This window comes from Neomonachus schauinslandi, chromosome 4 (genome assembly GCF_002201575.2).
Source record: "Neomonachus schauinslandi chromosome 4, ASM220157v2, whole genome shotgun sequence".
Lineage (NCBI taxonomy): Eukaryota > Metazoa > Chordata > Mammalia > Carnivora > Phocidae > Neomonachus > Neomonachus schauinslandi.
In genome coordinates, this window is record NC_058406.1 from 33567597 (window position 1) to 33592616 (window position 25020).

General features: G+C 52.4%; 1 protein-coding gene across 12 annotated transcripts in view; it reads left to right on the forward strand.

Annotated features, from left to right (window-relative positions):
* Positions 1 to 25020, forward strand: part of ST3GAL3 (ST3 beta-galactoside alpha-2,3-sialyltransferase 3) — a 160085-nt gene that overhangs the window by 133809 nt on the left and 1256 nt on the right. For 4 of the 12 annotated variants that reach the window (XM_021683814.2, XM_044913992.1, XM_044913995.1 and 1 more), the window contains 6 exons: positions 289 to 383; positions 3469 to 3532; positions 4333 to 4428; positions 4722 to 4908; positions 19676 to 19822; positions 20019 to 20165. In XM_021683814.2, the coding sequence (XP_021539489.1) occupies positions 289 to 383; positions 3469 to 3532; positions 4333 to 4428; positions 4722 to 4908; positions 19676 to 19822; positions 20019 to 20165 (736 nt within the window). Of the gene's footprint in view, positions 1 to 288; positions 384 to 3468; positions 3533 to 4332; positions 4429 to 4721; positions 4909 to 19675; positions 19823 to 20018; positions 20166 to 25020 lie in introns of those variants that run through there. The other 8 variants (XM_044913996.1, XM_044913997.1, XM_044913999.1 and 5 more) reach the window with 4 other exon arrangements.

Here is a 25020-nt window from a genome sequence, read left to right on the forward strand (position 1 = left end):
CAGAGAGCTTGCCGTGCTGCACCTCCATCCTGGCCGAGCGGTCTTGCCTCTCCACCCCTGTAGCCGGCCGTGTGGGGACTGGCCAGACCTGCCCCTTCAAACTCAGGCTCCAGTAGACAAGCTGTGTCAGATGCCACACAGCAGCTCCCCCCTGACCAGGGGCAGGGAGGGTGCTGGAGTGGGAAGGTGCTTCTGGCAGATCCACTGCCCTGACAGATGTGCTGAAGAGCCAACCTGTACTCCTGCTTGTTGCCTTTGGGAATCCTCAACAGCCCTGTTGTATTCCAGGTTCTCCAAGCCAGCACCCATGTTCCTGGATGACTCTTTCCGCAAGTGGGCTAGGATTCGGGAATTTGTGCCGCCTTTTGGGATCAAAGGTCAAGGTAGGTTGGGAGCCCTGGCTCACTCTATATTAACATGGGATCCCTCAGCCTGTCTCCCTGCACTCAGGACAGGGCTGTACACTCAGAAGTCCCCATGCTGGGGATCCACTCCTCTCCCTCCCTCTTCCCCTTCCTTTCTTTCTTCCGACTTCAATGGACTATTTGTTTACTCAGAACCCACCACTTGGCCAGGGTCAGGCATACAGCAGTTCAGTGGACAGTACAGTCCTGCTCCTTAAAAAAGCTCCAGTCTAGTGGAGACCCAGGTACTTAGAGTGCAGGGCAGTAAGGGCTCTGACAAGGTAAGAGCACAGTGAGATCACAGGACAGGATGCCAGGGACATCCGTGCCGGAGGACCAGATATGAGAGGGAAATCCCTGAGAAGACAGAGGCCATCCCCGACAAAGACCCCAGCCTCCTCCATCATCCCCTCCTTACTACCCTGGTCTCTCCAGTCCTTTCTTACCCTGTCCAAGGCTTACCTGTCCCCTGTGCCCTCAGAACTGTCCCCTTCCATTGCCTTAGGGACCTTGCTCATGCAGCTCCCTCCTGACTTAAGACTTTCCCACCCCTGACAGTTTAACAGTTCTGTTGCCTTGTCAAGTGCCTGCACTGTTTCATGGCATTGTAGAGTTTGGGCTTTTAGGGTCAGACATTGAAGGATCAGATCAATACTACTTCTTTACTAGCTGTGACCTTGGACAAGTTACTTAACCTATCTGTGCTTTAGTTTCTTCATCAGTTAGATGGAGAAAAATACTACCATTGTATTAGGTTGTGGTCAGAATTAAGTAAGATCACTGTTGAAGGTGTGATATCATTTGGCCAGGGGACTAAAAAATACATGAATCCTCCACTCAGTTAGTCCATCCCTCCCTGAAAAGAAAACAGGGACCGGCAAAAGGACTCTTTGGAATGGGAGTTTTGACCTCAGATCCCCAAAGACAAATCCAGTGGGTAGGGCTGAACCATGTGAAGAACTCCTTTTTACTGGGTGCAGGTAGCTAAGCAGCCTACTCTTCTCCTAAATCCTTGCTCAAGACTCTGATTCTACTAAGCTACAAAGACCTGGAAAGGCTGGTACACAGCCCATTGGCTAGCAAGAAGAGAGCACCTGCTAGTTTATACCCTTTCTCCTAACGTCCCCTCCTAGAAAACAAAAACCCAAGCCAAAGCCTTGACTTTGGCCAATGGGTAGCAATATGCTTTTTCTTAGAGGTGAAATGGGAGGTGGGAAAAGGAGGAGGTCTGTGGCCTTCTCTGAAGCCCTGCAGAAGGGATGCCTGAAAGCACTGAGTATAGAACCCTCCTTAAAGATCTCTTCCTTACCCATTCTCCTTCATCTCCTGGGAAGATTCGCTGTGCCTGCTGCCTCCTCTTTCTCACCATTTAGTCCTGAGCACTCTCTTCCTTCCACCATCCGAGTGACACTGCTCAGTGCCCCCATGAAATCCAAAGGGTCTGTTTCAGTCCCCAACTTGACCTCTTGGCTGCATCTGACAGTGTTGTCCACCCTGTCTTTTAAAAAAAATAATGGGGCTGTTATTTTTAAGTTGGGAGGCATTCTTTCTTTACATGGAATACTTCAGGCATATAAAAAAGAATGAAGACTAGTACAGTGAGCACCGTGTACTGTGTACCCAGCTTAAGGAATAAAACATGAAATACAGTTAAAGCTATGTGTAGCCCTTCCCGTTCTATTCCCCTCCTTCTCCAGGAGACCATTAGTCTGGTTTTAGGGTTATTGTTCCAATGCCTGTGTATCTATTTCTGTGACATATTTATATATCCATCTAAAATGTATTGTTTTTGCATGTTTTTACATTTTACAAATAATATTTTGTGTGTGTGTGTACTTTTCAGATTAATTTTTTTGCTTCTGCTTTTCAGGTTTATCTGTATCAGTACACATAGCCCAAGGTCGCTTCTTTATTTGTTTTTACTGCTGTGTAGTATTCCATGTACCACATTTAATCTGTTTTCCTTTGGCAAACATTTAGTTTGCTTCTAACATTTACTATTACAGACAGGTCCGCAGCAAACCTTCTTGTCTCCTTAAACAAATGTGTGAGCATTCAGATGCTGTCTTCCTAAGAAGAGAGTTGAACGATCTTAGTGTACGCACATCTACGTCTTTGCTTAATGTTATTAAGATGCTCTCCACTGTGGCTGCACTGATCTACTTACTTTATCTCCAGATCTCTATGTACATTACCTTTTCATCTTCCTAACGACTCTGCAGCATAGGAATTGCCATCTTCATTTGAAAGATGGGGAATTAAAGCGCGAAGAAAGTGAGTGATTAATCGGAGGTCCCAGAGCTCTGAAGTAGCGCAGCCAGGATTTGACTCCAAAGCCAATATCATTATACATTATATGATAATGTTCCCATTATGCCAGAGTTTGAAAAGAGAGCAGTTCCCATCGCCAAAGCCAGAGAGAGGCCAAGAAGAATGAGGTCTGAATAGTGGTCACAGGATCTGAGGACACAGAGGTCCTGGGCCCCTTGCTGAGGGCCTCCTGAGTGGAGTGCAGGTGGGCAGATGCCAGGCCTTAGGGCTTGGAGATGGAAGGCGGCAGAGACAGGCTGGCAAGACCAAGACTGGAGATCGGCAGTGTTGGAGGGGGAAGTGAGGGGAAGACAGTATCAGAGACTGAGGCAAAGGGGTCTGAGTTGGGAGCTGGCAGAGCCCACTCGAGCTCTTTAGTGTTAGTGGCCTCTGTCTCTGGGCAGATCCCGGGCCTGGGGATCCGTGTCCTGGGGCCTGAGTGCAGAGCCTCCGAAAGCCAGAGGAGACCTCCCAGGAAGGGCTGGGAGGCCTGGGAGAGAAACTGCATGTTGGTGCTGGGGACTGGCTCCGGGCAGAACCGAGTGTGCCTGCCTGTTCCCCTGCCTCTGTCTCGTTCCTCGGGGCTACAGCCAGGCCAGTGGCCCAGCGCAGCCTTGTGCCCAGAGCTCCCTCCCCACACCGTCACATCCACCTCCACCCTGCGCAGGGGCGTGTGCCTCCCCCCCATCATCCGCAAACACTGCACGGGCATGCCAGTGACCCTCTAACGGTAACCTCCCTCCTCTGTCCACAGACAATCTGATCAAAGCCATCTTGTCAGTCACCAAAGAGTACCGCCTGACCCCTGCCTTGGACAGGTGAGCCACTTACTACCCAGCCCCCTGCCCCTCGGCTGCCTGGCATGTGCAGAGGCGTTGAGACCCCACCAGCCCTGGCTGGACATGAGCAGATTCTCCAGCATGTCCACAGGTGCACACACAGCGCCCATGCTGGGGTGGTAAGCAGATAAGACAAGGGGGGGCCATCCAGCTGGCCTGCACCCCCTGGGCTGTAAGCACTTGGCAAGATATTTCAGTCCTCAGCCGTCCGAGGTCTGAGGGTAAGGACAGAAGACACTGGGCTGAAATCAGCCCAGCACTGGGACTGAGAGCCTGGGTGGTCGAGGCAGGTGAGGGGGCCAGGGCTTAAATGCAGGAGGCAGTGACAGCTCTGAAGCCAATGGACCCTGGAGGGGGGAAGCCTCAGGCGGGAGGAGCAAGATGAATAGGGCTTTCTGATGGCCAATGGGAGCATGGGGGCTTCTGAGCTGAATATAAGCCCAGCCTTGGGTCCCAGAGCCTCCAGGCCTGTCCTCTCTCTTGAACTCCACTAACCCTTGGGGAACCTTTAGCCTAGAATGCCATCTTACCAGAGTCTCCTTCCTCACCACCCCGGAACTGGTGCCCTTGCCCCTTCCACAGCCACGCTGTCCTGGAGAGTGTCTGGGACTAGGGATGTCAGAGAGTCCCAAGTGGCCCAGCTACCCACAGTATGGCTTTGGCCTCAGAATGCTGCCAGAAGCCCATTGGTCTTCCCCGATCCTGCACTTGGCCAGAGGGGTAGGGAGAAGGAGCCCTAGTGGACAGCTCTCTAGAGGTCTCTGCCTCTCTCCCCTCAGCCTCAACTGCCGCCGCTGCATCATCGTGGGCAACGGAGGTGTCCTTGCCAACAAGTCTCTGGGGTCACGAATTGATGACTATGACATTGTGGTCAGGTGAGCTCCCCAAAGCAGGGCCTCAGGCACCTGAGTGTCCTGGCCCAAACCCTTGTCCCCGAGTCCATTGAGAACTGTCTGTCTATCTGGCCATTTGGGCTGGAGGTCAGCAGAAGCCTAGAGAAGAACCTCTAGGTTTGGAGGGCTCTGGAAAGCTAGGTGGCTCCAGGTGACCTGGCTCCCTGTTCTCTGCACCTGGGGAATTCTGGGGTCATAGTCCCTCCCCAAACACGAGCCCACAGGCTCCGTGCAGTGAGCCCAAGGCAGGCTCTGACTGGGCCTGCTCTCTGTAGACTGAACTCAGCACCAGTGAAAGGCTTTGAGAAGGACGTGGGCAGCAAAACTACACTGCGCATCACCTACCCTGAGGGCGCCATGCAGCGGCCCGAGCAATATGAACGCGATTCTCTATTTGTCCTCGCTGGCTTCAAGTGGCAGGACTTCAAGTGGTTGAAGTACATCGTCTACAAGGAGAGAGTGGTGAGCTCCCCATGCACCAGGTGCTCCTTCCCCTCTTGCCCTGGCCTTGCCTGGCTTCCAGGTCAGCCCCTTTCCCTGAACCCAGCAAAGAACAAGTAGGAACCTTTCAAAAGAAGCGTCAATGACCTAAAGCTGAAAGACACACCCAAACTCAACCAAGGGACAGAGAGGCCAGGGGATCCAAGGGGCGCTGGTGTGGGCTCCTGGAGCTACTATGTCTGATATCTGCCACCTGCCCAGATGCCCAGACTGTGTATGCTTTTCCAGCCTTCTCTAGCCAGACCCTGAGTCCCTCCCCAGCAGGCCCTGCAGGCCCTTTCCTGGCCTTAGGTCCCCCTGGAAGGAAAGCTTTCATCTGGCTAGCCTCAGTGTCACTCCTAATCATCTCAGTGCCCTGCCCTGACCTTGTGGTGGCCTCCCCAAGCCCCTTACCCTCTGCGAGGCCTCTCTCATGTGGATCCACCCTCATTCCCAGCCCGGGGAGGAAAGCCTTATCTGGATTCTGGGGCTATTCTGCAGGGATAGCAGACCCCTCAGTGAGCTTGAGGGGGCCAGTTCCCAAGCCCATAAAGTCCTGGTCTCTCCCCACTTTGTACTTGTACTGCTGACCTGCAGCTGGATTCCCCAACTGCCATTGAGTCTGGTTGCACTTCCGGAATGATCAGACTCTGTCCTCATTGTTGTAGGCAGGCAAGGGCCTGGGCCCATTTCTCTAGGGAGATTGTGTGGCCAAGTAGGGTGACTGCTTCTTGGTGGACCACCCACTGAGTCCCCTCCTGAGTTCTCTTTTTCTCAGCTCTGGGCCTACAGGGATACCTGCCAACGTGTCCGGGCCCATTTCCCCTCTCCCCTCAACCAGCTGTCACCAGCCACCCGAGGGGAGGGGTACTGCAGAGTTCAGGCCATTCATCTTCCAATACCCAAGCCTCTTACCAGAGGAGAATGATGACAGATGGCCTCCGCCTACAGTTAGAAGCTGGTTGTTCTTTCTAGAGGTTTAGAGGCGAGTTCGGGGGTGGGAACAGCTTAACCTGCCTAAGGAGGTCTCAGTGCAATTTGGTTTAACTCCACAGCCCTTTCCCAAGCAATGCCAAGTGCAGGCAGTGTCAAGTAGGTAGCAAGCGAGAGAGAAGACAGAAGTCAGGTCCAGATATTCAGGTAGGTGGGACAGTGGGGAAGGGGAACCCACCCAGAGCCAAGCTGAATGAGGCAGCCAGGCTCCACTGAGTCTAACTTGGCTCCGCAAAGGGGAGCAAGGGGGTTGGCTTCAGCCAGCTCTAGCTGCAAGAAGGCCCATGCAAACCAGGGAGAGAATGGGGGCTGAGGGAGCACCCTTCTGTTTTTAGAACCATGGCCTGAAAACTAGTGTCCTCAGGGCCCGCCCTTCTCTCTGCCTTGAAGGCAACAGAAGTGGGATCACAGATAGGCATTTCTCAGGGGAAATGGGAGAGAATTGAGTCTGCCTTGGTGAACCTCCAGGGAGCCCCAGGGCTGCTTTCTCGCCCTGGCCTCTTGCCCGCCGGCCCAGCCTCTCCTGGCACATCCTCTCCTCTGTGCACAGACACCTGTCAGAGGAGCTCCTGGACGGCAGGGGCCTCAACCCATTGGCTTTTTTTAAACCCCTCAATGCCCAGTCATCATAAATGCCCTGGTGTTGGCTCAAACACCAGATCCTGTTTCCTGCTGAGCAGACCGGGTTCGAACAGGCAGGCCAGGGAGGGTGATTCAGGGCAGCCAGGTGGATGTTATCACCTGTTCCTTCCAAGAACACCAAGGTCAGTTCATTCAAGGCTCTTATAGTTCATCCAAGGAAGAAAGGAAAGAAGGCAGAAAAGGAGGGCAGTCAGCTAGAGTCGGGAGACTCCCTGTGCTCCAGCCACTCAGGGAGCAGACAGCAGGGCCTCACTATTCCCAGGAAGACTCTGAGGAGCTCCCCCCTGGCCTGGCCTTGTCTGCAGGCCGACCGAAGGTACTGGAGCAGTTGGGATGAGGAGTTAGGAGCTGCGCTCAGGCACGCCCTCACCCATGTGGATGTCTGTGTCCTGGCCTGGCCGTGCCCAGGGTTGTAGGACCAGTCTTGTTTTAGTGAGAACTCATTCCCAGGGTTGGTAGGGGTGAGTGAGGAGAGAGAGGGGACCGGGAGGAGTCCTTTGAAATTCCATGAGCCTTCCCTGGCTCCCAAGTCAAAGATAACTTGGGCCTTTAGAGTGAGCTGCCAGAGGAGAGCCAGTGATGCCCATGGCCTCCCCAACCCTAGCCCTTCTTGGCGACACAGGAAGCCTCTCCTTTAGAACCCTTCCCTACTGGGCGCCTGGGTGGCTCAGCTGGTTAAGCGACTGCCTTTGGCTCAGGTCGTGATCCTGGAGTCCCGGGATCAAGTCCCGCATCGGGCTCCCTGCTCAGTGGAGAGTCTTCTTCTCCCTCTGACCCTCCTCCCTCTCATGCTCTCTGTCTCTCATTCTCTCTCTCGCAAATAAATAAAATCTTAAAAAAAAAAAAAGAACCCTTCCCTACCCCAAGCCCAGGGCTGGTGCCTTCACAGGACCTCTCCCATGCTCTACTTCATTTCTCTGGCATCTGAGACTCAGGTAAATGTGGGGGAGGCTACTTCTCCAGGCCCTTCCTCTCTGGTGCCAGCCACCCGCTTGTCCTGCTCCTGCAGCGATGTTTCCAACCGTGCAGCCTCTGGGGAGCTCTCTGTACCTGCCCGGAGCCTCACCGGTAGAATTCTGGCAGGAAGGAGGCAGCTCTGTGTTTGGGAGCCAAGGCCTGGCTGGGCAGGGCTGGAACGGGTATCAGGCCTCGCTCACGGCGTCTGCCTGCCACTTGCTATGTGCGCAGCTGCTCAGTGGGTGTGGCTTTCTGGTACCCAGGAGCCTTGATGGGATCTGGAAAGGGAAAGATGGGAAAAGAAGACTGAACAACCCAAAGAACAGCCAGTGCTAAGGCCGGCCGTACTTTCTTCATCCATTTGGGGCTCTTCTTGTCACCATTTGTGGCCATTTGGTTCCCTGGCTCACTGGACAGCTGCACAGATGACTCCAAACAAGTTACCTAAAGGCTTGTTGTCTCCCAGCCCCCAGGAGCCCTGGGCTAGGCAGCAAGCTTGGAGGAGTTCCTCCTGCCTCCGCCAGCCTCCCCTCCCCATGCCCCAGGATGCCGGTAACCCAGAAAGGAGCTGCCCTTCTAGTCCCCCTCTCCTCTCATCTGCACTCCTGGGAGGCTGGCCTCGTTGCTGCCGGGCCTCTGATTGGGTGTTAGTTCAGTGAGGCCCCGAGACCTGGCCTGGGCGGGTATGGGTGTGGTTCCAGCACGTCAGGGGAATGGGAGAGGACAGGGGCTGGAGTTGGCCCCTGGACAGCCTCGACACAGGCCTGACCTCCCAGCGGTAGCTCAGGCCTTGGGGAAGGAGGGAGGGGCCTAATGCACGAGTGGACTGGGCCCCAGAATTTGGAAAGGCAACATAGTTTAAGAGGGAAACACAGATCAGGCCTTAGAGTCAGATAGACTTGGGTTTAAATTTAGACTCTTGTCACTTGTTAGCTGGGTTACCTTAGGCAAGTTACCCAGGCCCCTTAGATTTAGTCTCATCCATTAAACAGGAGTAATACTACCCATCATTGGCGATTGTTTTAAAAATTAAACCAGGTGAAATATAGAAGCACCTGGCATGGTGCTTGACACTTAGTAAGTGCTGTCTGGCAATGATTAATGCTATTTATTATTTTATTATTATTATTATTACTTTTATTAGTGCTGTTAGAACAGCCTGGTGGCACTAGGGAATAGGGATTGTCTGTCTAGGCTGTAGGGTCTGACCTAGGAGGTGACTTAAAGCAGGGGTCAGAGGCCAGGCCTAGAGGAAGGAGACTCGGGGCCTCTTGGGAGAGACAGCAGGGGTGGGCTAACGGTCCGGGAAATCCCCAGGGCAAACAGGGCCACCAGGTCCCTGTATATGAGGCCTTACTGGACCAGGCCCAAGATGGGGACTGAGTGTCCATCTGCACCTAAACCTATACTCTGTTCCAGGCCAGGGAGGGATGCAGAGCCTTAGGAGCTCAGTATGGTCATTGCCTCACCTTAGGGGAGACTCAGTGCAGGGTACCTGGAAATGGCGCTGAGGCTGGCACACACTGTGGCCTCTGCTGACGAAGCTTCTGCTGAGTCAGCATCCGTGATCCCTCCACCACCCCACCTACTTCTCCCCTGTGAGGTCCAGGAGGCCTCTGTGCTCATCCCCTTGGCCGCATCCTAACTGCTGCCCCTCCACCCTCAGATAAAAAGTGCTCAGGGATTGGGGTTCGTGCCGCCCCCGCCCCCTGCTCTTCTCATCACTGTCATCTATGACCTCTTGGTTACTGTGCCTGGTAATCAGTATTATCACTGCTGCCTCCTCTCCCCACCCCCTTCCTGCCTCTCTCCCTCCTCCTCGTTCTCATCCTCCTCGTCCTCGTCCTCCTCCTCCTGCTTCCAACGTCCTCATCATAGCCGTCGCGTATTAAGCTCTTCAGTTTGCCAGGCTTCTTTAAATTCCTTCATTTGGTTCTCATAATGACCCTATTAGATCAGTTCTGTTATTATCCCCATTTGGGGGATTGGGAAACCGAGGCACAGGGAAAATGAGTTGCTTGCTCAAGCTCACACAACTGGCTAAGTGGTAGAGCTGAACTCACACCCGCTCTGACTGCTTCTGGGTCTTCCTAAGAAATAAGCCTGACCACATCCCCCTCCTGCTTGGAATCCTCCATCAGTCAGCTCCCCCCTCCTCCCCCACAACATGGCCCATGAGAATGGTAAGAATTGTGGTTTACTGAGCCCCTCCACATGCCAGGCCCTGGGCTGCGTGATTTCCATGCAGTGCCTCAGTCAACAGCCCTCCACGGCCAGACGATGAATAGAAGTAAGTGTAAGGGTAGCACCTGGAAACGTGTCAGAAATGCATTTGGGGCCCCATCTTCAGCCTTGAGAATGAGAAACTCTGGGGGCAGGCCCAGCAGTCTGTTGTAATGAGCCATCTAGGAGGTTTGGATACAGGCTCAGCTGTGATACAGCCAGACTCCATGGAACAGCACCCGTGACCTGGCCCCTGCCAACCCCTCTTTCTTGCACCCAACATACAGCCTCCACTCTGGCTGTGTCAGCATGGATGTCCTGTTTCCAGCCTCCATGCCTCAGCTGCTCCCCTTGGCCAGGCCGTCGTAGATGCTCCTCTTCAGAGTCCAGTGAAACACTCCTCGCTCTGTTTTACTTGAGGCTTTGCTTCTCTGTCAGCTCTTACAAGCCCCCAGAGGACAGGAACGGTCGTGTTTGTCTCTCCAAGTCCATCACCTCCAGCAGTGTCTTAAACATAGTTGGCCATGGGGCGCCTGGGTGGCTCAGTCGTTAAGCGTCTGCCTTCGGCTCAGGTCGTGATCCTGGGGTCCCGGGATCGAGCCCCGCATCGGGCTCCCTGCTCAACGGGAAGCCTGCTTCTCCCTCTCCCACTCCCCCTGCTTGTGTTCCCTCTCTTGTTATGTATCTGTCAAATAAATAAAATCTTAAAAAAAAAAACAAAAACATAGTTGGCCACACATAAATGAATCAATAGGTATGGAAACTGAGGCCCAGAGTAAGGCAGGAACTTCTGGCAGAGTAGGATTCCAACCCAAGTCTTCCGGCCCTCAGTCAGGGCTCCTTCCTCTCAGCCAGGCTGTCTCCCTCTTTCATGGCCCTGGGAGGTCGTTCTTTTAGATCCAGACCCTTGCTCTCCTTTTGCCTCTCCTGAGCATCTCTTTCCCTTAGCCATGTTTGATCTTCCTTTTGCTGGTCAAGATCACTCTCCTTGATGAGGAAATGAGAACTGTCCTGTCCCTGGCGCTCTGCGTCTTTCACTTGTCTGTCAGCCTCACGGAGCCGGCCCCACGCCGACTCCTATTTCTGTTCATCACTTTTTCCAAATATAGCTTTCAAAAAGTTTTCTGACCCTCTCCTTATAGTGCACATCAAGGTAAATTCCAAATGGCTAAAAAGTAAAAATATAAAAATACGACCAAAGGGAACTTTGAAGTACGTAGAATAGAAATCAGATCCCTTGGAGGGAAAAGAACTTCCAAGGGATAGACAGGCTAGGAGAAATCAGATTTAATAATATATGAAAATTTATACTGAATTAACAACAACAAAAAGACTGGAGATACCACAAAACTTTGAAAAGTGTATTTGGGAAATATGACAGACAAATGGTTACTGTTACGAAAGTTGACAAGAAAACCATTAGGACCCCAGCGGATAAAAGAGCAGGAGACTGAACAGATGACACGGAAGGAAATATAACTAGGAACAACAAAAATGTGCTTAACTTTCTAGCAGTCAGAGAAATCCATGCGAAAGCAACAGGATGCCTTTATCACCTACCACATCTTTAAAGAATGTGTTCAGGGGTACCTGGGTGGCTCAGTCGTTAAGCGTCTGCCTTCGGCTCAGGTCATGATCCCAGGGTCCTGGGATCGAGCCCCGAATTGGGCTCCCTGCTTGGCAGGAAGCCTGCTTCTCCCTCTCCCAACTCCCTCTGCTTGTGTTCCCTCTCTCGCTGTCTCTCTCTCTGTCAAATAAATAAATAAAATCTTAAAAAAAAAAAAAAAAGATTTAAACAATGTGTTCAAATTATCATACATGATGCTGGCAAGAGTGGAGTGACAGGTGCTTTCAGAGGCCACTGGTCAGATTGGAAATGGGGACAAGATTTTTGGAAAGGAAATGACATTTGGCACCAATAGCCATTATCCAAAGGAAGGACAATCTGCACACAATGATTTTTATTATAGTGTTATCTGTAATGGCCAAACCCAAATATAACCTAAGGGGTTCATTACGTAAATTGTAGCTTAATGACTCGGAGGAGTGTCAGCGACCCTGCAGTGGGGGTGGGCGCTCCCGCCAGCGTTGTCAGGGCTGCCCCCACCCCCACCCTGCTGCTTCCTGCGGGTAAGGTCACCTCAGCCCGCGTCTTCACGTCTTCGAGTTTCATTTTCCTCTTCTGTATGGTGAGGATAGGAACAGCTTCCCCGCGTGGCTCCCTGTCAGGCCGCCCTCAGGAGTGAGCGGGTCAGTGCCCTGGGCGGCACCAGACACACTGTGCTCCTCCCGAGGATGACCATCACCTTCTGAGAAGTGAGACTTGGCCAGGCAGGGGCCCAGGAATGAGTGTGTCAGGGACGGCAGCGGGCCTTGGGCACAGGGCAAGGGCCACCTGGTCAGGAAGGTCCTGCCACCCCATGTCTTGGCCTCCGGGACACTTAAAGAAGCCCAGGACCCTAACCAGCTGCCTGCCCCAGCCTCTGTAGATGCTGGATGAAGTTCGGGGCACAGAGAAGAGCATGGGTGACGAGTGTGGTATATTCGGTGAATCGGTGTAACTGGTGTGTGACGTGAGTGCAGTCATGCCCCGAGACCTGGCCAAGAAGGCGCCTGGCTCTCCTCCAGCCACACCCCTTGCCGTGGAGTGAAGAGGAGATGCCCACCGAAGGACCATCCTCACTTGGTAGACCATTCCTGGCAACTAGAGACCTCAGAATTTCTTGCGCTAGCAGGGCCAAGTCCACTTCCATCCTCCTGAAGACAGAATACGCCTCCATGTGCAGACCTGGAAGGCCAAGGAGGGCTGTTTGCAGAGGCTGGGAGCAGAAGGTGGATGTGGGGGCTGGGGAGTCTGCTCACATGTGCACAGCACTTATGGTGTGGGGTGGGAGCGGGTGTGGGGAGAGAAGGGAGGCAGGCTGGGGCTGGCTCTCCTTACACCACCACGGCCCGGCAGGAGTCCGGATTCTAAATTCAAACCTGGATTTCCAGGTGGTTTTTCAAGGGAGAATAGAATATATTTTATTTAACAGCTTGATACCTTGATCTGTAACTTTCAAATATTTAGGATCTAAAATTTAGACATGTGGTACATGGAATCCATTTGTAATTTTGTCGTTGGCCCCACAAGCATTGGGGGTGCTGCATGGATGTGGGGGCAAGGGCTGCAGATGAGGCTGGGTAAGCAGGGGATAGAAGGTAAAGGGTCACATCAAGGAGCTTGGACTTCATCCTGTGGTATAAACAATAGCAGAAGCCAGCGAGCTGACTTGTTGCCAAACATATTACATGCAGGACTGACTTATCATAGCACAAACCACTATGAAGTAGGAACTATTCTTATTTTCCTTATTGTGTAGATGAGGATAAGACGACTTAGGGCAAATAACATGACTGGGACACAGAGTTGGTAGTTAGGGTGTCAGGGTTCAAAGACAGACCTACAAAATCATAGGGGCAAGCCAGGGTGGGCTGACGGACAGCGTGAACGTGGGAAACATATGGTTGCGTGATGGATCTGCCCAGAAGCCACAGATTTGGTAGTTGCTTGGTTCCTGGGGGTGAGGGAGAGGGAAAGGTCAAGGGAGATGGAGGACTCATGTCTGGGTTTTTGGGGAAGAATGATGGTGGTGGATCCTCGGGGAAAAGAGATTGGAGAAGAAAACAAGCCTCTTGGGCCTTGGTTTCTTTAGCAGGGGACTGGACTAGATGCTGTTAAAGGTCTCTTTTTGTATGATTGTAATCCGTGTTTTGAGGGTTGTTGGTTAAAATGTTATAGAATCTATTTGTACAAAAAGTACATGGTTTATATATAACAGGCACTCAAGTATTCGTTGATTGGTTGATCTGGGTTAATCATTAGCTCTGAGATATTTGCATCTGTAAATAGCCTTCTTTTTGAGCTCTTCATTTTTTTTAAGGGGGGAGGGGCAAAGGGAGAGGGAGAGAGAGAATCTTAGGCAGGCGGACTCTGTCTCATGATCCTGAGATCATGACTTGATCCAAAATCACGAGTAGGACACTTAGCTGACTGAGCCTTCATTTTGCGTGTGGTTTTGTTAGTCTGTCACCTTGCTGTCCCTCCCATTTTATGTGCCATGCATGTGGATGTTTTTTGGATATGTCTTCTCTGTATATATTTTAAATAAGTATAGCAGATATTTTAAACCTCTCTTTGGCTCTTTCTCACATTATAATAACCCCACCATGTATTGAGGTATTTGTATACCACCCTGTTTTTTCCACTGCATTACAGATTCCTGCTGGATTAGGAAAACAAAAACCAGACCTACGCTTTTAATTATCCTGCCAAGCTGTCCCAGTGGGCAGTGGAAAGCCACTGAACATTGTAGTCCTGAGAGTGTGCGGGATCGGATTTGTGCAGGGAAGTGAAGGAATTGAAGGTGGAGGTGGGAAGCCCTGGTGGCCGTTGGGGTGACCCTGGGAGAGGTGGTGGCCTGTCCCAAGGAGGTAGCAGCAGAGAGCAGGAGGGAGTGCATCTGCCCTGCTCTGGGCCGCAGAAAGCCAGCCCGTGGTCAGCGTCTCTACTCCCAGACCTCTCATCAACTAAAGGAGAGGGGGAGGAAGGGGCTGCAGGAGGAGACCCCACGAGGGCACGGGGAAAGCGCGGTCCCCGGCTGGGGAGGCGCCTTCGTCCCAGAAGCTTTCCCCATTGCTCTTGGCTGTGCTGAAGAGCTGGGCGAGGTGCATCAGCAGGAGACCGGCGGCCGCACACCGATGAGCTGCATCCTGACTTGACAGAGGCAGGGACATTCCTGGAGGGGGAGGGACTGGACAAGGAATGCAGCCCACAGCCGGCCTTGAGGAGAGGTTTGATCATTCTGGGGGCCTCTGTGCTGGGTCCTGTGGGGCAGGGAAATGAGCCGTGAGAGGCCTGGGCCACATTAGAGTAGGCCTTCTGGGACAGGGCTGTGTTCTGGCGGTGGGCTTGGCCGTGTCACCCAGCGTGGGGAGGCTCCGGAGCATCTGGCACTACCATATAATCCTCCCAGCTATCTGGGAAGTGGGCCCTGTCATCCCTGTTATGCATGAGGAAGTTGAGGCTTGAAGCGATGACGTGACTGGCCCAGGTCACACACGTGTGCAGTCAGGACGGGAAGCTCAGTTTTACGGGCTCCAGCCCTCCTGCTCTGCACTGCATCCCCGTCTCTCTCATGGCTCCTGTCAGTCTCCGCCCCCAGCGCCTCGGCTTCCACCTGCCCCTTCAGTGTTGGTGGTTATGGGGTTCTCATCCCCTCTCACCCGATGACCAGAGATTCTTTTTTTTTCCTTTCCAAGTTTTTATTTAAATTCCAGTTAGTTACCATACATAACAGTCTGTTTAGTTTTCAGTGTAGAGTTTAGTGATTCGGTGCTTCCTTACAACACCCAGTGCCCTCCTCAGTGCCTCTCCCCTATTTCCCCCATCCTGATACCAAAGATTCTTCAGCAGAAGTCAGCAGATCCCTTGACTTAGGGGATCCCGTGACCCTCCGCAACGGTGTACAGAATTTGTAAGGTGTATGTGCTTGTGTGTGTTTTTCTGAGAAGAGAAGCCGTAGCTTTTATTATAGGAGACAGGCTGGGTTTTGTTGGTACTTGATGTTTTTACGGCTGGGGAAACCCCGAAATGCCCAAATCATGTCTTGGTCTTATTCCTCCTTTCCCTGAAATTCCTGAGGAGACTCTGCCTCAGGACAATGACAGATGGGAAAAAAGAAACTAGCGCCGCTGAATGGCTCAGTGTGTCAGTTCCGGGGCTCTCCTGCAGGGCTCCCTGGGACTCGAGACCCACCCGCAGGCCCCCTTTCCCTGGGGGCAGGGAGCAGAAGCTGATCAGGAGCTGGGCCCGCTGCTGTACGACAGCAGGGAGTTAAAAAGAGGGTGTGTGTGTGTGTGTGTGTGTGTGTGTGTGTGTGTGTGTTAGAGAGAGAGAAAGACTTCTTGCCTTATCCCAGTAAATGTGACACTCAGTACCCTCAAACCTAAGTGGCCAGATAGCTGCTTCTCCTCCCCACTGAAGCTTTGGGCAGAATCTCACAGAGAGCAGAGCTAATGAGCTCATTTCCGACAGTTTCACATAGTAGTCACATAGGGGACTTCAGACCGTGTTTCAGAGAAGACATCTCATGTCATGGGGAGAACCAGATTCTGAAGTTGGATCCAGCCAGATTCTCCCCTTGCCTCTCTGAGCCCCAGTTGCCTCCATGAAATGGGATGTGGGGCACCTACCAGGTGACTTCTACTCACCTGGGAGCTGCTGGAGGGCAGAGGGGAGGTCCCATTCATCCTTAACCCCAGGCCCCAGACTTCTGAGGCGGGAACAGTAATGACGATGGTCAGTGGTGTGGCAGAACATCCATCTTGGCATCATGACACTCGGGTTTGAATATTGGCCCAGCCACTTGTGTGACCTTGATCGAGCATGTTGCTTCTTCTTGGGGTCTGTACCTGTGAAGTGGGTGAAAGTGGAGGAGATGTAAACAGGTACGGTCTGGGAAAACTAGCTGGGAGCCTTGCACCACCCCCACCAGCTGTGCCCGTTCCTGGTTCTCCTGAGCAGCCCCTGCGCCTCCTGCTCTTCAGGTGCCGGGGGGGCAGGCATGGGCGGGAACCCCAGGTGGGGAACCGTTGGGGCCTGCCAGGCTCCACAGAGGGGACAGGGGCCCAGCACAAGCTGGTACCTGCATTCCTTTCAGCCCACACCTGGCCCTCTCAGCAGGGGCTCCTCCCCACGTCCGCCTAAGATCTTGGCCATCTCCACCCTTCCCTTTCTTACCGGGTCCTGTGGTCCCTGCCTTTGGGTCTGTGGGATTCTGAGAAGATAGACTCAAAAGAAGCAGATGACCAGGAAGCCAGAATGGGCTGGAGACATGAAGAATCCAGTGTGGATTCCCGGGTTTCTGGTTTGGAAGATGGGGTGGATAGTAGAAGAGAGAACAGATAGTAGAAGACATAGAAGAACATCCAGAGAGTAGAAGAGGAGACAGAGCAGATGTGGAGAAACCACAAACCACAAACCACATCCAGCAACAGCGGATTGGTTCAATAAGTTATGATACATGCTGGTGACATGGTTCTTAGAAAACATACTTTTGATGTCTGTAACATTCAGTTATAGAGATGGATCATTTAGCTGAAGCTCTGCTGTATATTTCTGGATTTTCCTCTGGTTTGAATTGCATTTTCATAAACAACACTGGCGTAAACAGCTTTTTACAAAGGTCTTCACCATCCTGATTACTTTTAGAAGAGAAATGTTACAGTCATCAGATATAAAAACAGCCTTGAGGCTTTTGATACATATTGTCAGGTTGCTTTTTAGAAAGGCTCTACCGATTTTACTCCTATAGCAATGCAGGAGAATCCCAGCGACCACCACAGGCACCAAGATACGTACACGGACACATACACACACACACACACACGTACACATATTTTAGAGGATAACAGAGCATCTTATTTTAATTTGCATCTCTTTGTCACTATTGAGTTTGTTTATGCTTATTAACCTTATTTTATGTTCTTTTATGGTGTCCCATTAATTTTTTCATGAATTTTTAAAATATGTCTTATTATCTGTGACAAAATATTTATCACTTTTTTGTTTCCTTCATAATTTTACTTATTCTATTTTTGATATACCAAAGCCCTTAAGAATGTTTACAAAGTCAAAATCTGTTTTTTTTAATTTATTTCTAATATTTGCATTCACATGTCAAAAGTTCAGTGATAGGGGTGCCTGGGTGGCTCAGTCATTAAGCATCTGCCTTCGGCTCAGGTCATGATCCCAGGGTCCTGGGATCAAGCCCTGCATCGGGCTCCCTGCTCGGCGGGAAGCCTGCTTCTCCCTCTCCCACTCCCCCTGCTTGTGTTTCCTCTCTCGCTGTGTCTCTCTCTGTCAAATAAATAAATAAAATCTTAAAAAAAAAAAAGTTCAGTGGTAAAATATACACCTCAATTTTCTTTTAGTTTTGCTTTTTCAGCATTTAGTTATTTTGGGCACAGTGTGAGGAGAGGAAGTAAAAGGATCTTTTTTCTAAAGAGCCAATTTTCAAATACCACTTGCTGAGAAAATCATCTTGTGCCCACCAACGGTGAAGCTTCCTTTATCATAACCTAAGCTGATACATATATACGTATATATTGCTCTGCTTCTGGGCTCTCTTGTTTCATTGATCTTTGTGTTGATTCTTAGACATCTACCAATGTCTTAACAATTGCAAATTCATAATATACTCTAATATCTAATTTTTAAATTTGGAGTCTATTTTACCTGTTAAATATTTTGGATGGGTTTTTGGAATCCTTTTGGTAAATTTCAAAGGTCCTATTGGGATTTTTCTTAGACTTCTGTTAAGCCTACATGAATCTGGGCAGACTTGGCATTGTGTTAGTATTCAGCCTTCCCATCCAAAAACATAGTTTGTCTCTCCTGTTTTTTTTTTTTTTCAAGTCATCTTTTTATATCTCTCAATAAATGATTATAGGTTTTTTAAATTATTATTACAGGTCACATATCTTTAAGTCTGTTGCTCAGTATTTGATATTTTTCATTAGGATTGCAAATGGGATCTCCTTTGTATTATATCTGGTTGGAGTGCACATCCCATTACTAAATTATTCTCTCCATTCTAAGTTGAGTTGTTTTTTTTTTAGGTTTTCTAGGCAAATAACAAACACCCTGAGACACCAGGTTAGAGTCCATGGGCTTGGTAATGCCTCCAGTCTGCAAGGTTGGTGCAATTCTCTCCAACAGTAGTCAGGGTCCAGCTGTAAGGGTGGAAAAGGTGGCTGAATGGGTCAAGCCCAAGTTCAGGGGTTCCTGAGGCTGGGACAATAGAAGGGCAAGGGGCAGGGGGCTGAAGGAGCTCACAGGAAGGCTCCCTAGAGTGACCGACTTCAGGGACTAGACCAGAAAGGGCTTGGGTACTGGACACAAAGGTAGGGCTGGGGACTGGAGGAAGGGAGAGTCCGGAGAGGACGTTGTGGCCCTGGAATGGATGCTGGGATGTCAGGTTTGAGAGCTGACGCCTTTACCATACAGGACTGGGCTCCCTGAGATCTCCACTTTGCAGTTAAAGATACTAAAGCTCTGGGGCGCCTGGGTGGCTCAGTCGTTGGGCGTCTGCCTTTGGCTCGGGTCGTGGTCCCGGGGTCCTGGGATCGAGCCCCGCATCGGGCTTCCCACTCGGAGGGAAGCCTGCTTCTCCCTCTCCCCCTGCTTGTGTTCCTGCTCGCTATCTCTCTCTCTCTTTCAAATAAATAAATAAATAAATAATCTTAAAAAAATAATAATAAAGACTCTAAAGCTCTGAGAGCTTGTCACTTGCCTAAAGTCACCCACTGCTAATCAGTGGCTTACTGTGTTCCGCTGTGCCTTACTAGCTCATGTTCTGTCCTTATTTTTCAGGTTCACTTTAGAACAGTTGACTGAAAGCAAGGAGAGACAGCAGAAGGGAAAGGAGGCGAGCCCACCAGAGCAGATAGGAGAGAGAGGGCAGGCTCCTCGTGGGCCCCTCAGTTAACTGCAAAGGGGAGGGGACAGCCGGGCTGCTCGGTCCTCCTGCTGATCCAAGAATCTCCTCAGACCAGAACAGCCCACCTCAGGGCACCACCCTGTGTGCCCCTGCCCTGCAATTCACTCTATGTCCTCCCTTATACTCTGTGGCCCCGCCATGTGCTCACTGTCCTCCACCACATACTGTTGTCTCTATCATACATCCTGTGTCATCCCCCCCCGACCCCTGACCCCAACACACCAGCTCATCCCTCTGCCATGATGTTTATTCCCCATGCCCCGCGTTCACCAGTATATACATCATGCCCCACTTGTTTCGTTTGCCTGTACACACTTGGGGCCCTGCCACACACACATGGTCCCATGGCGAGCTGTGTGCCCAGCTCACGCCCACTTATGCTGTGTCTGCAGAGTGCATCAGATGGCTTCTGGAAATCTGTGGCCACGCGGGTGCCCAAGGAGCCCCCTGAGATTCGCATCCTCAACCCATACTTCATCCAGGAGGCCGCCTTCACCCTCATCGGACTGCCCTTCAACAATGGCCTCATGGGCCGCGGGGTGAGATAGCGGGGCCCTGGGAGAGGGCACGGGGAGCAGGGTCAGAGATGCCTTGGGAGGGGAGGACAGGGTGGCGGGGGGGAGGGGCAGGGTGCCTAGTCCTCGGAAATGGAGCTCAGCTCTGGTGAGTGCGGCTGAGGGTCTCAGCCCGGCTCAGTTCTCCAGCTGAATTCTGCACCTCGTCCGTCCCCTCCAGAACATCCCAACCCTTGGCAGTGTGGCGGTGACCATGGCACTACACGGCTGTGACGAGGTGGCAGTCGCAGGCTTTGGCTACGACATGAGCACGCCCAATGCACCCCTGCACTACTATGAGACCGTGCGCATGGCAGCCATCAAAGAGGTGCCGGGCTGGGCGGGGGGCATCCCTGGGCGGGGCCGAGGGGGGGGTGCTCCCAGCACAAGCCAACGGAAAGGGGTGAGCCAGTGGCTGGTCCGGCTGCCCAGAGTTCGCAAAGCTGGGTCACTGGAGGTCCATCCCTGCCCTCAGGTCTCTGATCACCACGCATCCTCTGTGCCCCTGAACCTAGCACCTCCTTCCCCACCCTTCTCGCCCCAAACGTTCCCTCCCTGGCCCTCTCCCTGCCCTTTTCCTGCACCTGCCTCACCCTTGCTCTTCCCAGATGCCATATGCTAATCCTCGCACTAGCTCAGAGCCATCTTCTCCATCGAAAGCCCGGTCTTCCCCCAGACTTCCATGCCCCCTCAAACCTCCCCGAGACATTGCCTCTCTGTGCCGGCACAGTCCCTGTACCCCTCTGCCCTCCCCTGTGAAGGAAGACCTGACGCACTGATGCTCTTGATCACCCAGAATGGCTTCCCAGGTGATCCATATGTCCAGGTGCCTTCATGTTCAAGAAGCACTCCGGGTCTCGGGGCTGGCAGTCAGCCTCTTCTGACAGCATCTCTGCCTTCACATCCAGAGCCCCTGTGAACCCCTCTTACAGTCCCCTCCACTGCCACCACCAGCCTTCCACTGACGCCAGCCTGGGACCTGCACATCTTGGGCCAGCGCTTTGAGCAGCTTCTCTGCTCCCACATGGGGGGCTGGGGTGGAGGGGGTGTTGGAGGACGCCTCCCCTCTGTGCAGATTCCTAGTTCTGTAAATGTCGGGGTTCCCATCTCAGCCAGCCCTCCTTCCTGCTCATCACCCTTCACACGCCCTCCTCCAACCCAGAGCCCTGGCCCCCTCTCCGCCCCCCTCGTCCCGTGGGAAAAGAGGCTGCAGCGGGGACTCCGAGTGGCAACTCCTGCGGGCTTGTCCTCTCTGCCCTCCTCACTCCCTCACAGCCTGGCTTCCCCCTTCCCCCATGACTCCCACTAAGGTCACCAGTGACTCAGCTCAAGGCTGCCAAATCCAGTGGACACGTGTAAGCCTCATCCTTCCTGACCTCTCAGAAACGCTTTTTATGTTGATCACTCCTTCCTCTTTGAAACTTTTCCTGCTCAGACTTGCGAGTCCGTAATCTCTGGTGTTCCTCTCACTTCACTTACTGGTCTCTCTCGTTCTCTTCCTCAGCGTCCTTGATTTCAGTCCGCCCCAAAAGAGTCAACACTCGCTAGGGCTCTGTCCTGGACGGTCTGCTCACTGTCCACGTTCTCCAGGAGCTTGACATCCCCGTCCGTGGCTTGAATCCCCTTCTGTATGATTGCACGCGTGTTGCTCACTCAGGCCACCTCAAGCGATGAGAAGTTACTGCAGGAATTTAAGAGAGACTTGGGAAACCAGGAACGGCCTTACGGCGGGGCCCCCAGGGTAGCCTGGAATGGGGTTCAGGGTGGGGGGCCCGTCCCGGGGCTAGGACAGCTCCCGACTGATGCCGCCCCCCTCAGCAGTGGTTCCAGACCTGCCTCCTTGTTGCCAGGAGCCCGTTGGTCTTTCCGTCTGTGTGTCCTCGTGTATCTTCTTGCTTTCTTGGCCTTGCTTTCGTGGCCCCCACTCTGAACACTAGCACTGCCTCCACCTGTCTCCTGGCTTCTGTTTGCTCGGATCTTTGGCCTCTTACTCCTTTTATGTGCACTTTGTGTCAGAGTCCCAGGCAGGGGGTGCGAGGCCGTAACCAGCTCACGCGGGGCTTCGTGGGCCGTGGTGAGGAGTTGGGACTCGACTCTGAAGGCCGGGAGGAGCTACAGGAGGCTTTTGGGCTGTAGATTAGCGTGCAGTAGGCCAGTCTGGCTGCAGCACGAGGCAGAGGGGCACGAGGCGGAGATCGATCCTGCCGGGCCGTGTTCCAGCAGTCTAGGCAAGAGACGAAGGCTCCTGACCAGGAACTGTTCAGAGGCGATGAGAAGGCAGAGAAGAGACTGCGTTTTCAATCAGTAGGTCTTGTCTCAGTGCAGGAATGAGGGAAGACTGCACCTTCCCTGAAACCCTCTGGTGGAGCCTGTTTCCTTTCTTTCTTCTTCAGTTTCTGGGCCAAACTGCCCCCCCCGACCCCACCCCATTATCTCTGGAAGTGGCTGGCTTGAGGCTCACGACATCGGCTGTGCCTACCCCGTGCAGGGTGCTGGGGACTTCAAGCTATGAGATCAAATGTCCTGGGTTTAGAACCTTTCTTTCCTTCCCAGTAAGGGGAGAATGATAGCACCCACCCCCTAGGTTTGGGGAAGATTAGACACGATAATGTGTAAAAAAAAAAACAAAAAAAACCAGCCTGGCACATAGTAAGCACTCATAAATGTTAGCTGTTATTATTAATGGGTTTTTTAATTTATTTTTTTAAAGATTTTATTTTTTGACAGAGAGAGAGAGACAGGGAAAGAGGGAACACAAGCAGGGGGAGTGGGAAGGGGAGAAGCAGGCTCCCCGCAGAGCAGGGAGCACGATGTGGGACTCGATCCCAGGACCCTGGGATCATGACCTAAGCCGAAGGCAGACGCTTAACGACTGAGCCTCCCAGGCACCCCGCCGTTATTGTTTTATCTGTACTTATCACCGTTCCCTCCCGGTATCCTGGCCGAAGATTCACTGGAAATGCCGGTGCCCGGGTTTAGCATCCCTGCTGTCCACCTTGAGGGTCTGCAGGAAGCAGGTGAACCGTTCAGCACCCTGGCCCCAACACCGCTTCCCTCCGCTCGGCCCAGGGGCCCGTTCTCCAGGCCCAGCAGGAGGGGGTGGGCCGTGGAGACAAGCAGAGCACGGGTTCCGTGCTGGGGGACATCCAAGGGAAGGGACATCAAAGGAGTTCGGAGAGGAGACAGAGCGAAGGTAGGGAGGAGTTAGGAAGGTGCAGGGTCGTGGAGACCAAGGGAGCAGTGTTCGGGGACTGTCCCCCACGTCAGGCGCTGTTGAGAAGTCCAGTAAGAGGAGCACTGGGAAATGGCCAGTGGCTGCACTGGTGAGGAGGCCCCGCAGACGATGGGGAGAGCAGCTTCGAAGGCCAGTGGCTACGCAGGGAGTAAAGGCAGTGCAGAGGGGCAGGCATGGTGCCCAGTACGTGCTCCGGGGAAGCAGGGACAAGGAGGAGGAGGAAGGGGATAGAGCAGCAGCTTGCTCAGGGCCGAAATGGGCTCACACAGGACTGTGCGACCCGGCGGAGAAACTCGGGCTGGAAATGTCCATTTGTGAGTTGTGAGCCCGGCTGCCGGTTCAGGTCTGCAGCCAGTAGAGTACAAAGCACAGGCGGTCGGGGCAGCACCAGGGTTTAATGACTGGGCGAAGGACGAGGAGCCAGAGATGGAGATGGAAAAAGAGCTGTCAGAAGGACAGCTGCATCCAGAATCAGGAGTCCTGCTGCGGCTGGGGACCCAGGACTGCCAGAATTCTGCCCCAGCCCGTATATGGTGTAGACAACACAGTGTAGACAGCTCTGGTAAGCTCCTGTGCCGTCTGCATGGAAGGGAGAATGAGGAGGCCTTGCCTGGTCTAAGAGAGCTACAGCCCAGGGCCAACCTTTTTGTTTACTATTTTATTATGGACACTGTCAAACATATTCATAAATGTAGAAAATAATATGATGAACTCTCAGGCACCTGTCACCCACTTCCCTCAGTTAGCAGCACATGGCCAGTGTTCATCTGTTCTTCCTCTCATGCACCCCTCCCCACTGATTATTTGGAAATAAGTCTCAAATATCATATCATTCCAACCATAAATATTTCAGTAGCTTTCTCTAAAAGATAAGAATTTTTAAAAAATTATCACAATACCATTATCACACCTAAAAAAATTAATAATTCCTTAATATCACAAAAAATGTCCAGTCTTGGGGTGCCTGGCTGGCTCAGTTGGAAGAGCATGCAACTCGGGTTCATGAGTCTGAGCCCCACAATGGGTGTAGAGATTAATGTAAAAATAAATAAATAAATAAATAAATCAGCTTTAAAAACAATGTCCATTCTTCCACTGAGCTTTCAACCATCAGTGACTCCCAGTGGGTGTTCTTAAAACTAACCCATCAGATTGGTTGCTTCTTCCTGGGGGTGATGAAGGGGAGACATAAGGAAAGAGCAGTATAAGTTTACACGTCTGTTCGGATCCTGGCCCTGCCATTCCCCCAAGCCTCTGTGTTCTTAACCCACAAAATCGAATTTAATTCAGCACATCTTTATTGAGCACCTACTGTGTCAGCCAAACAGTCCCTGCCTTCAAAGAGAGACAGTGTGCCAGATGATTGACTCCTCGAGGGATGAGGGCAGAGCACACTGGGGGTCTGCAACAGGAGGGGACAGTTCAGACAGCAGTGTCATGACAGGAGCCTCGAGGGAGCTGGAGGTTTTAGGGAGTTTGGAGGGACAGTCGTGTAGTCGCAGCGGTTGAGAGAGGAGGCAGACCCTGCAGACCTTCCAGGTGCCATGGAGCGTGGAGTGGGGGAGAAGAAACAGTCACCATTTGAGATGTGTCTGAGGGAAACTGTCCTTAGGGGCAGCCGGGTTCGTGGTTAGCCCAAGAAGTCGAAGGGCATAGTCAGAGGATACAGGGAATTTGGCCTGCGTTTCTGATTGAAGAGATTTGGCAAGCTGGAGAAAGTTGACGGGATGAGAATAGGGCCAGGACAGAGCCCTGGGTCCTTTGCACCAGCCAGCGGTTCCCGTGCACACCGCCGTGAGGTTCCCACAGAGCGGTCAGGGGTGTACAAACTACGGAGAGGCTGTCCGCTTTCCCTGAGTCAGTCAGTCCTTTTTCATTCTTTGAGAGACTAAGCCACCAGAGCCTCCTGGTGCGAGTACTGGGGACAGGACAGAGTCTGAGCCTGGCT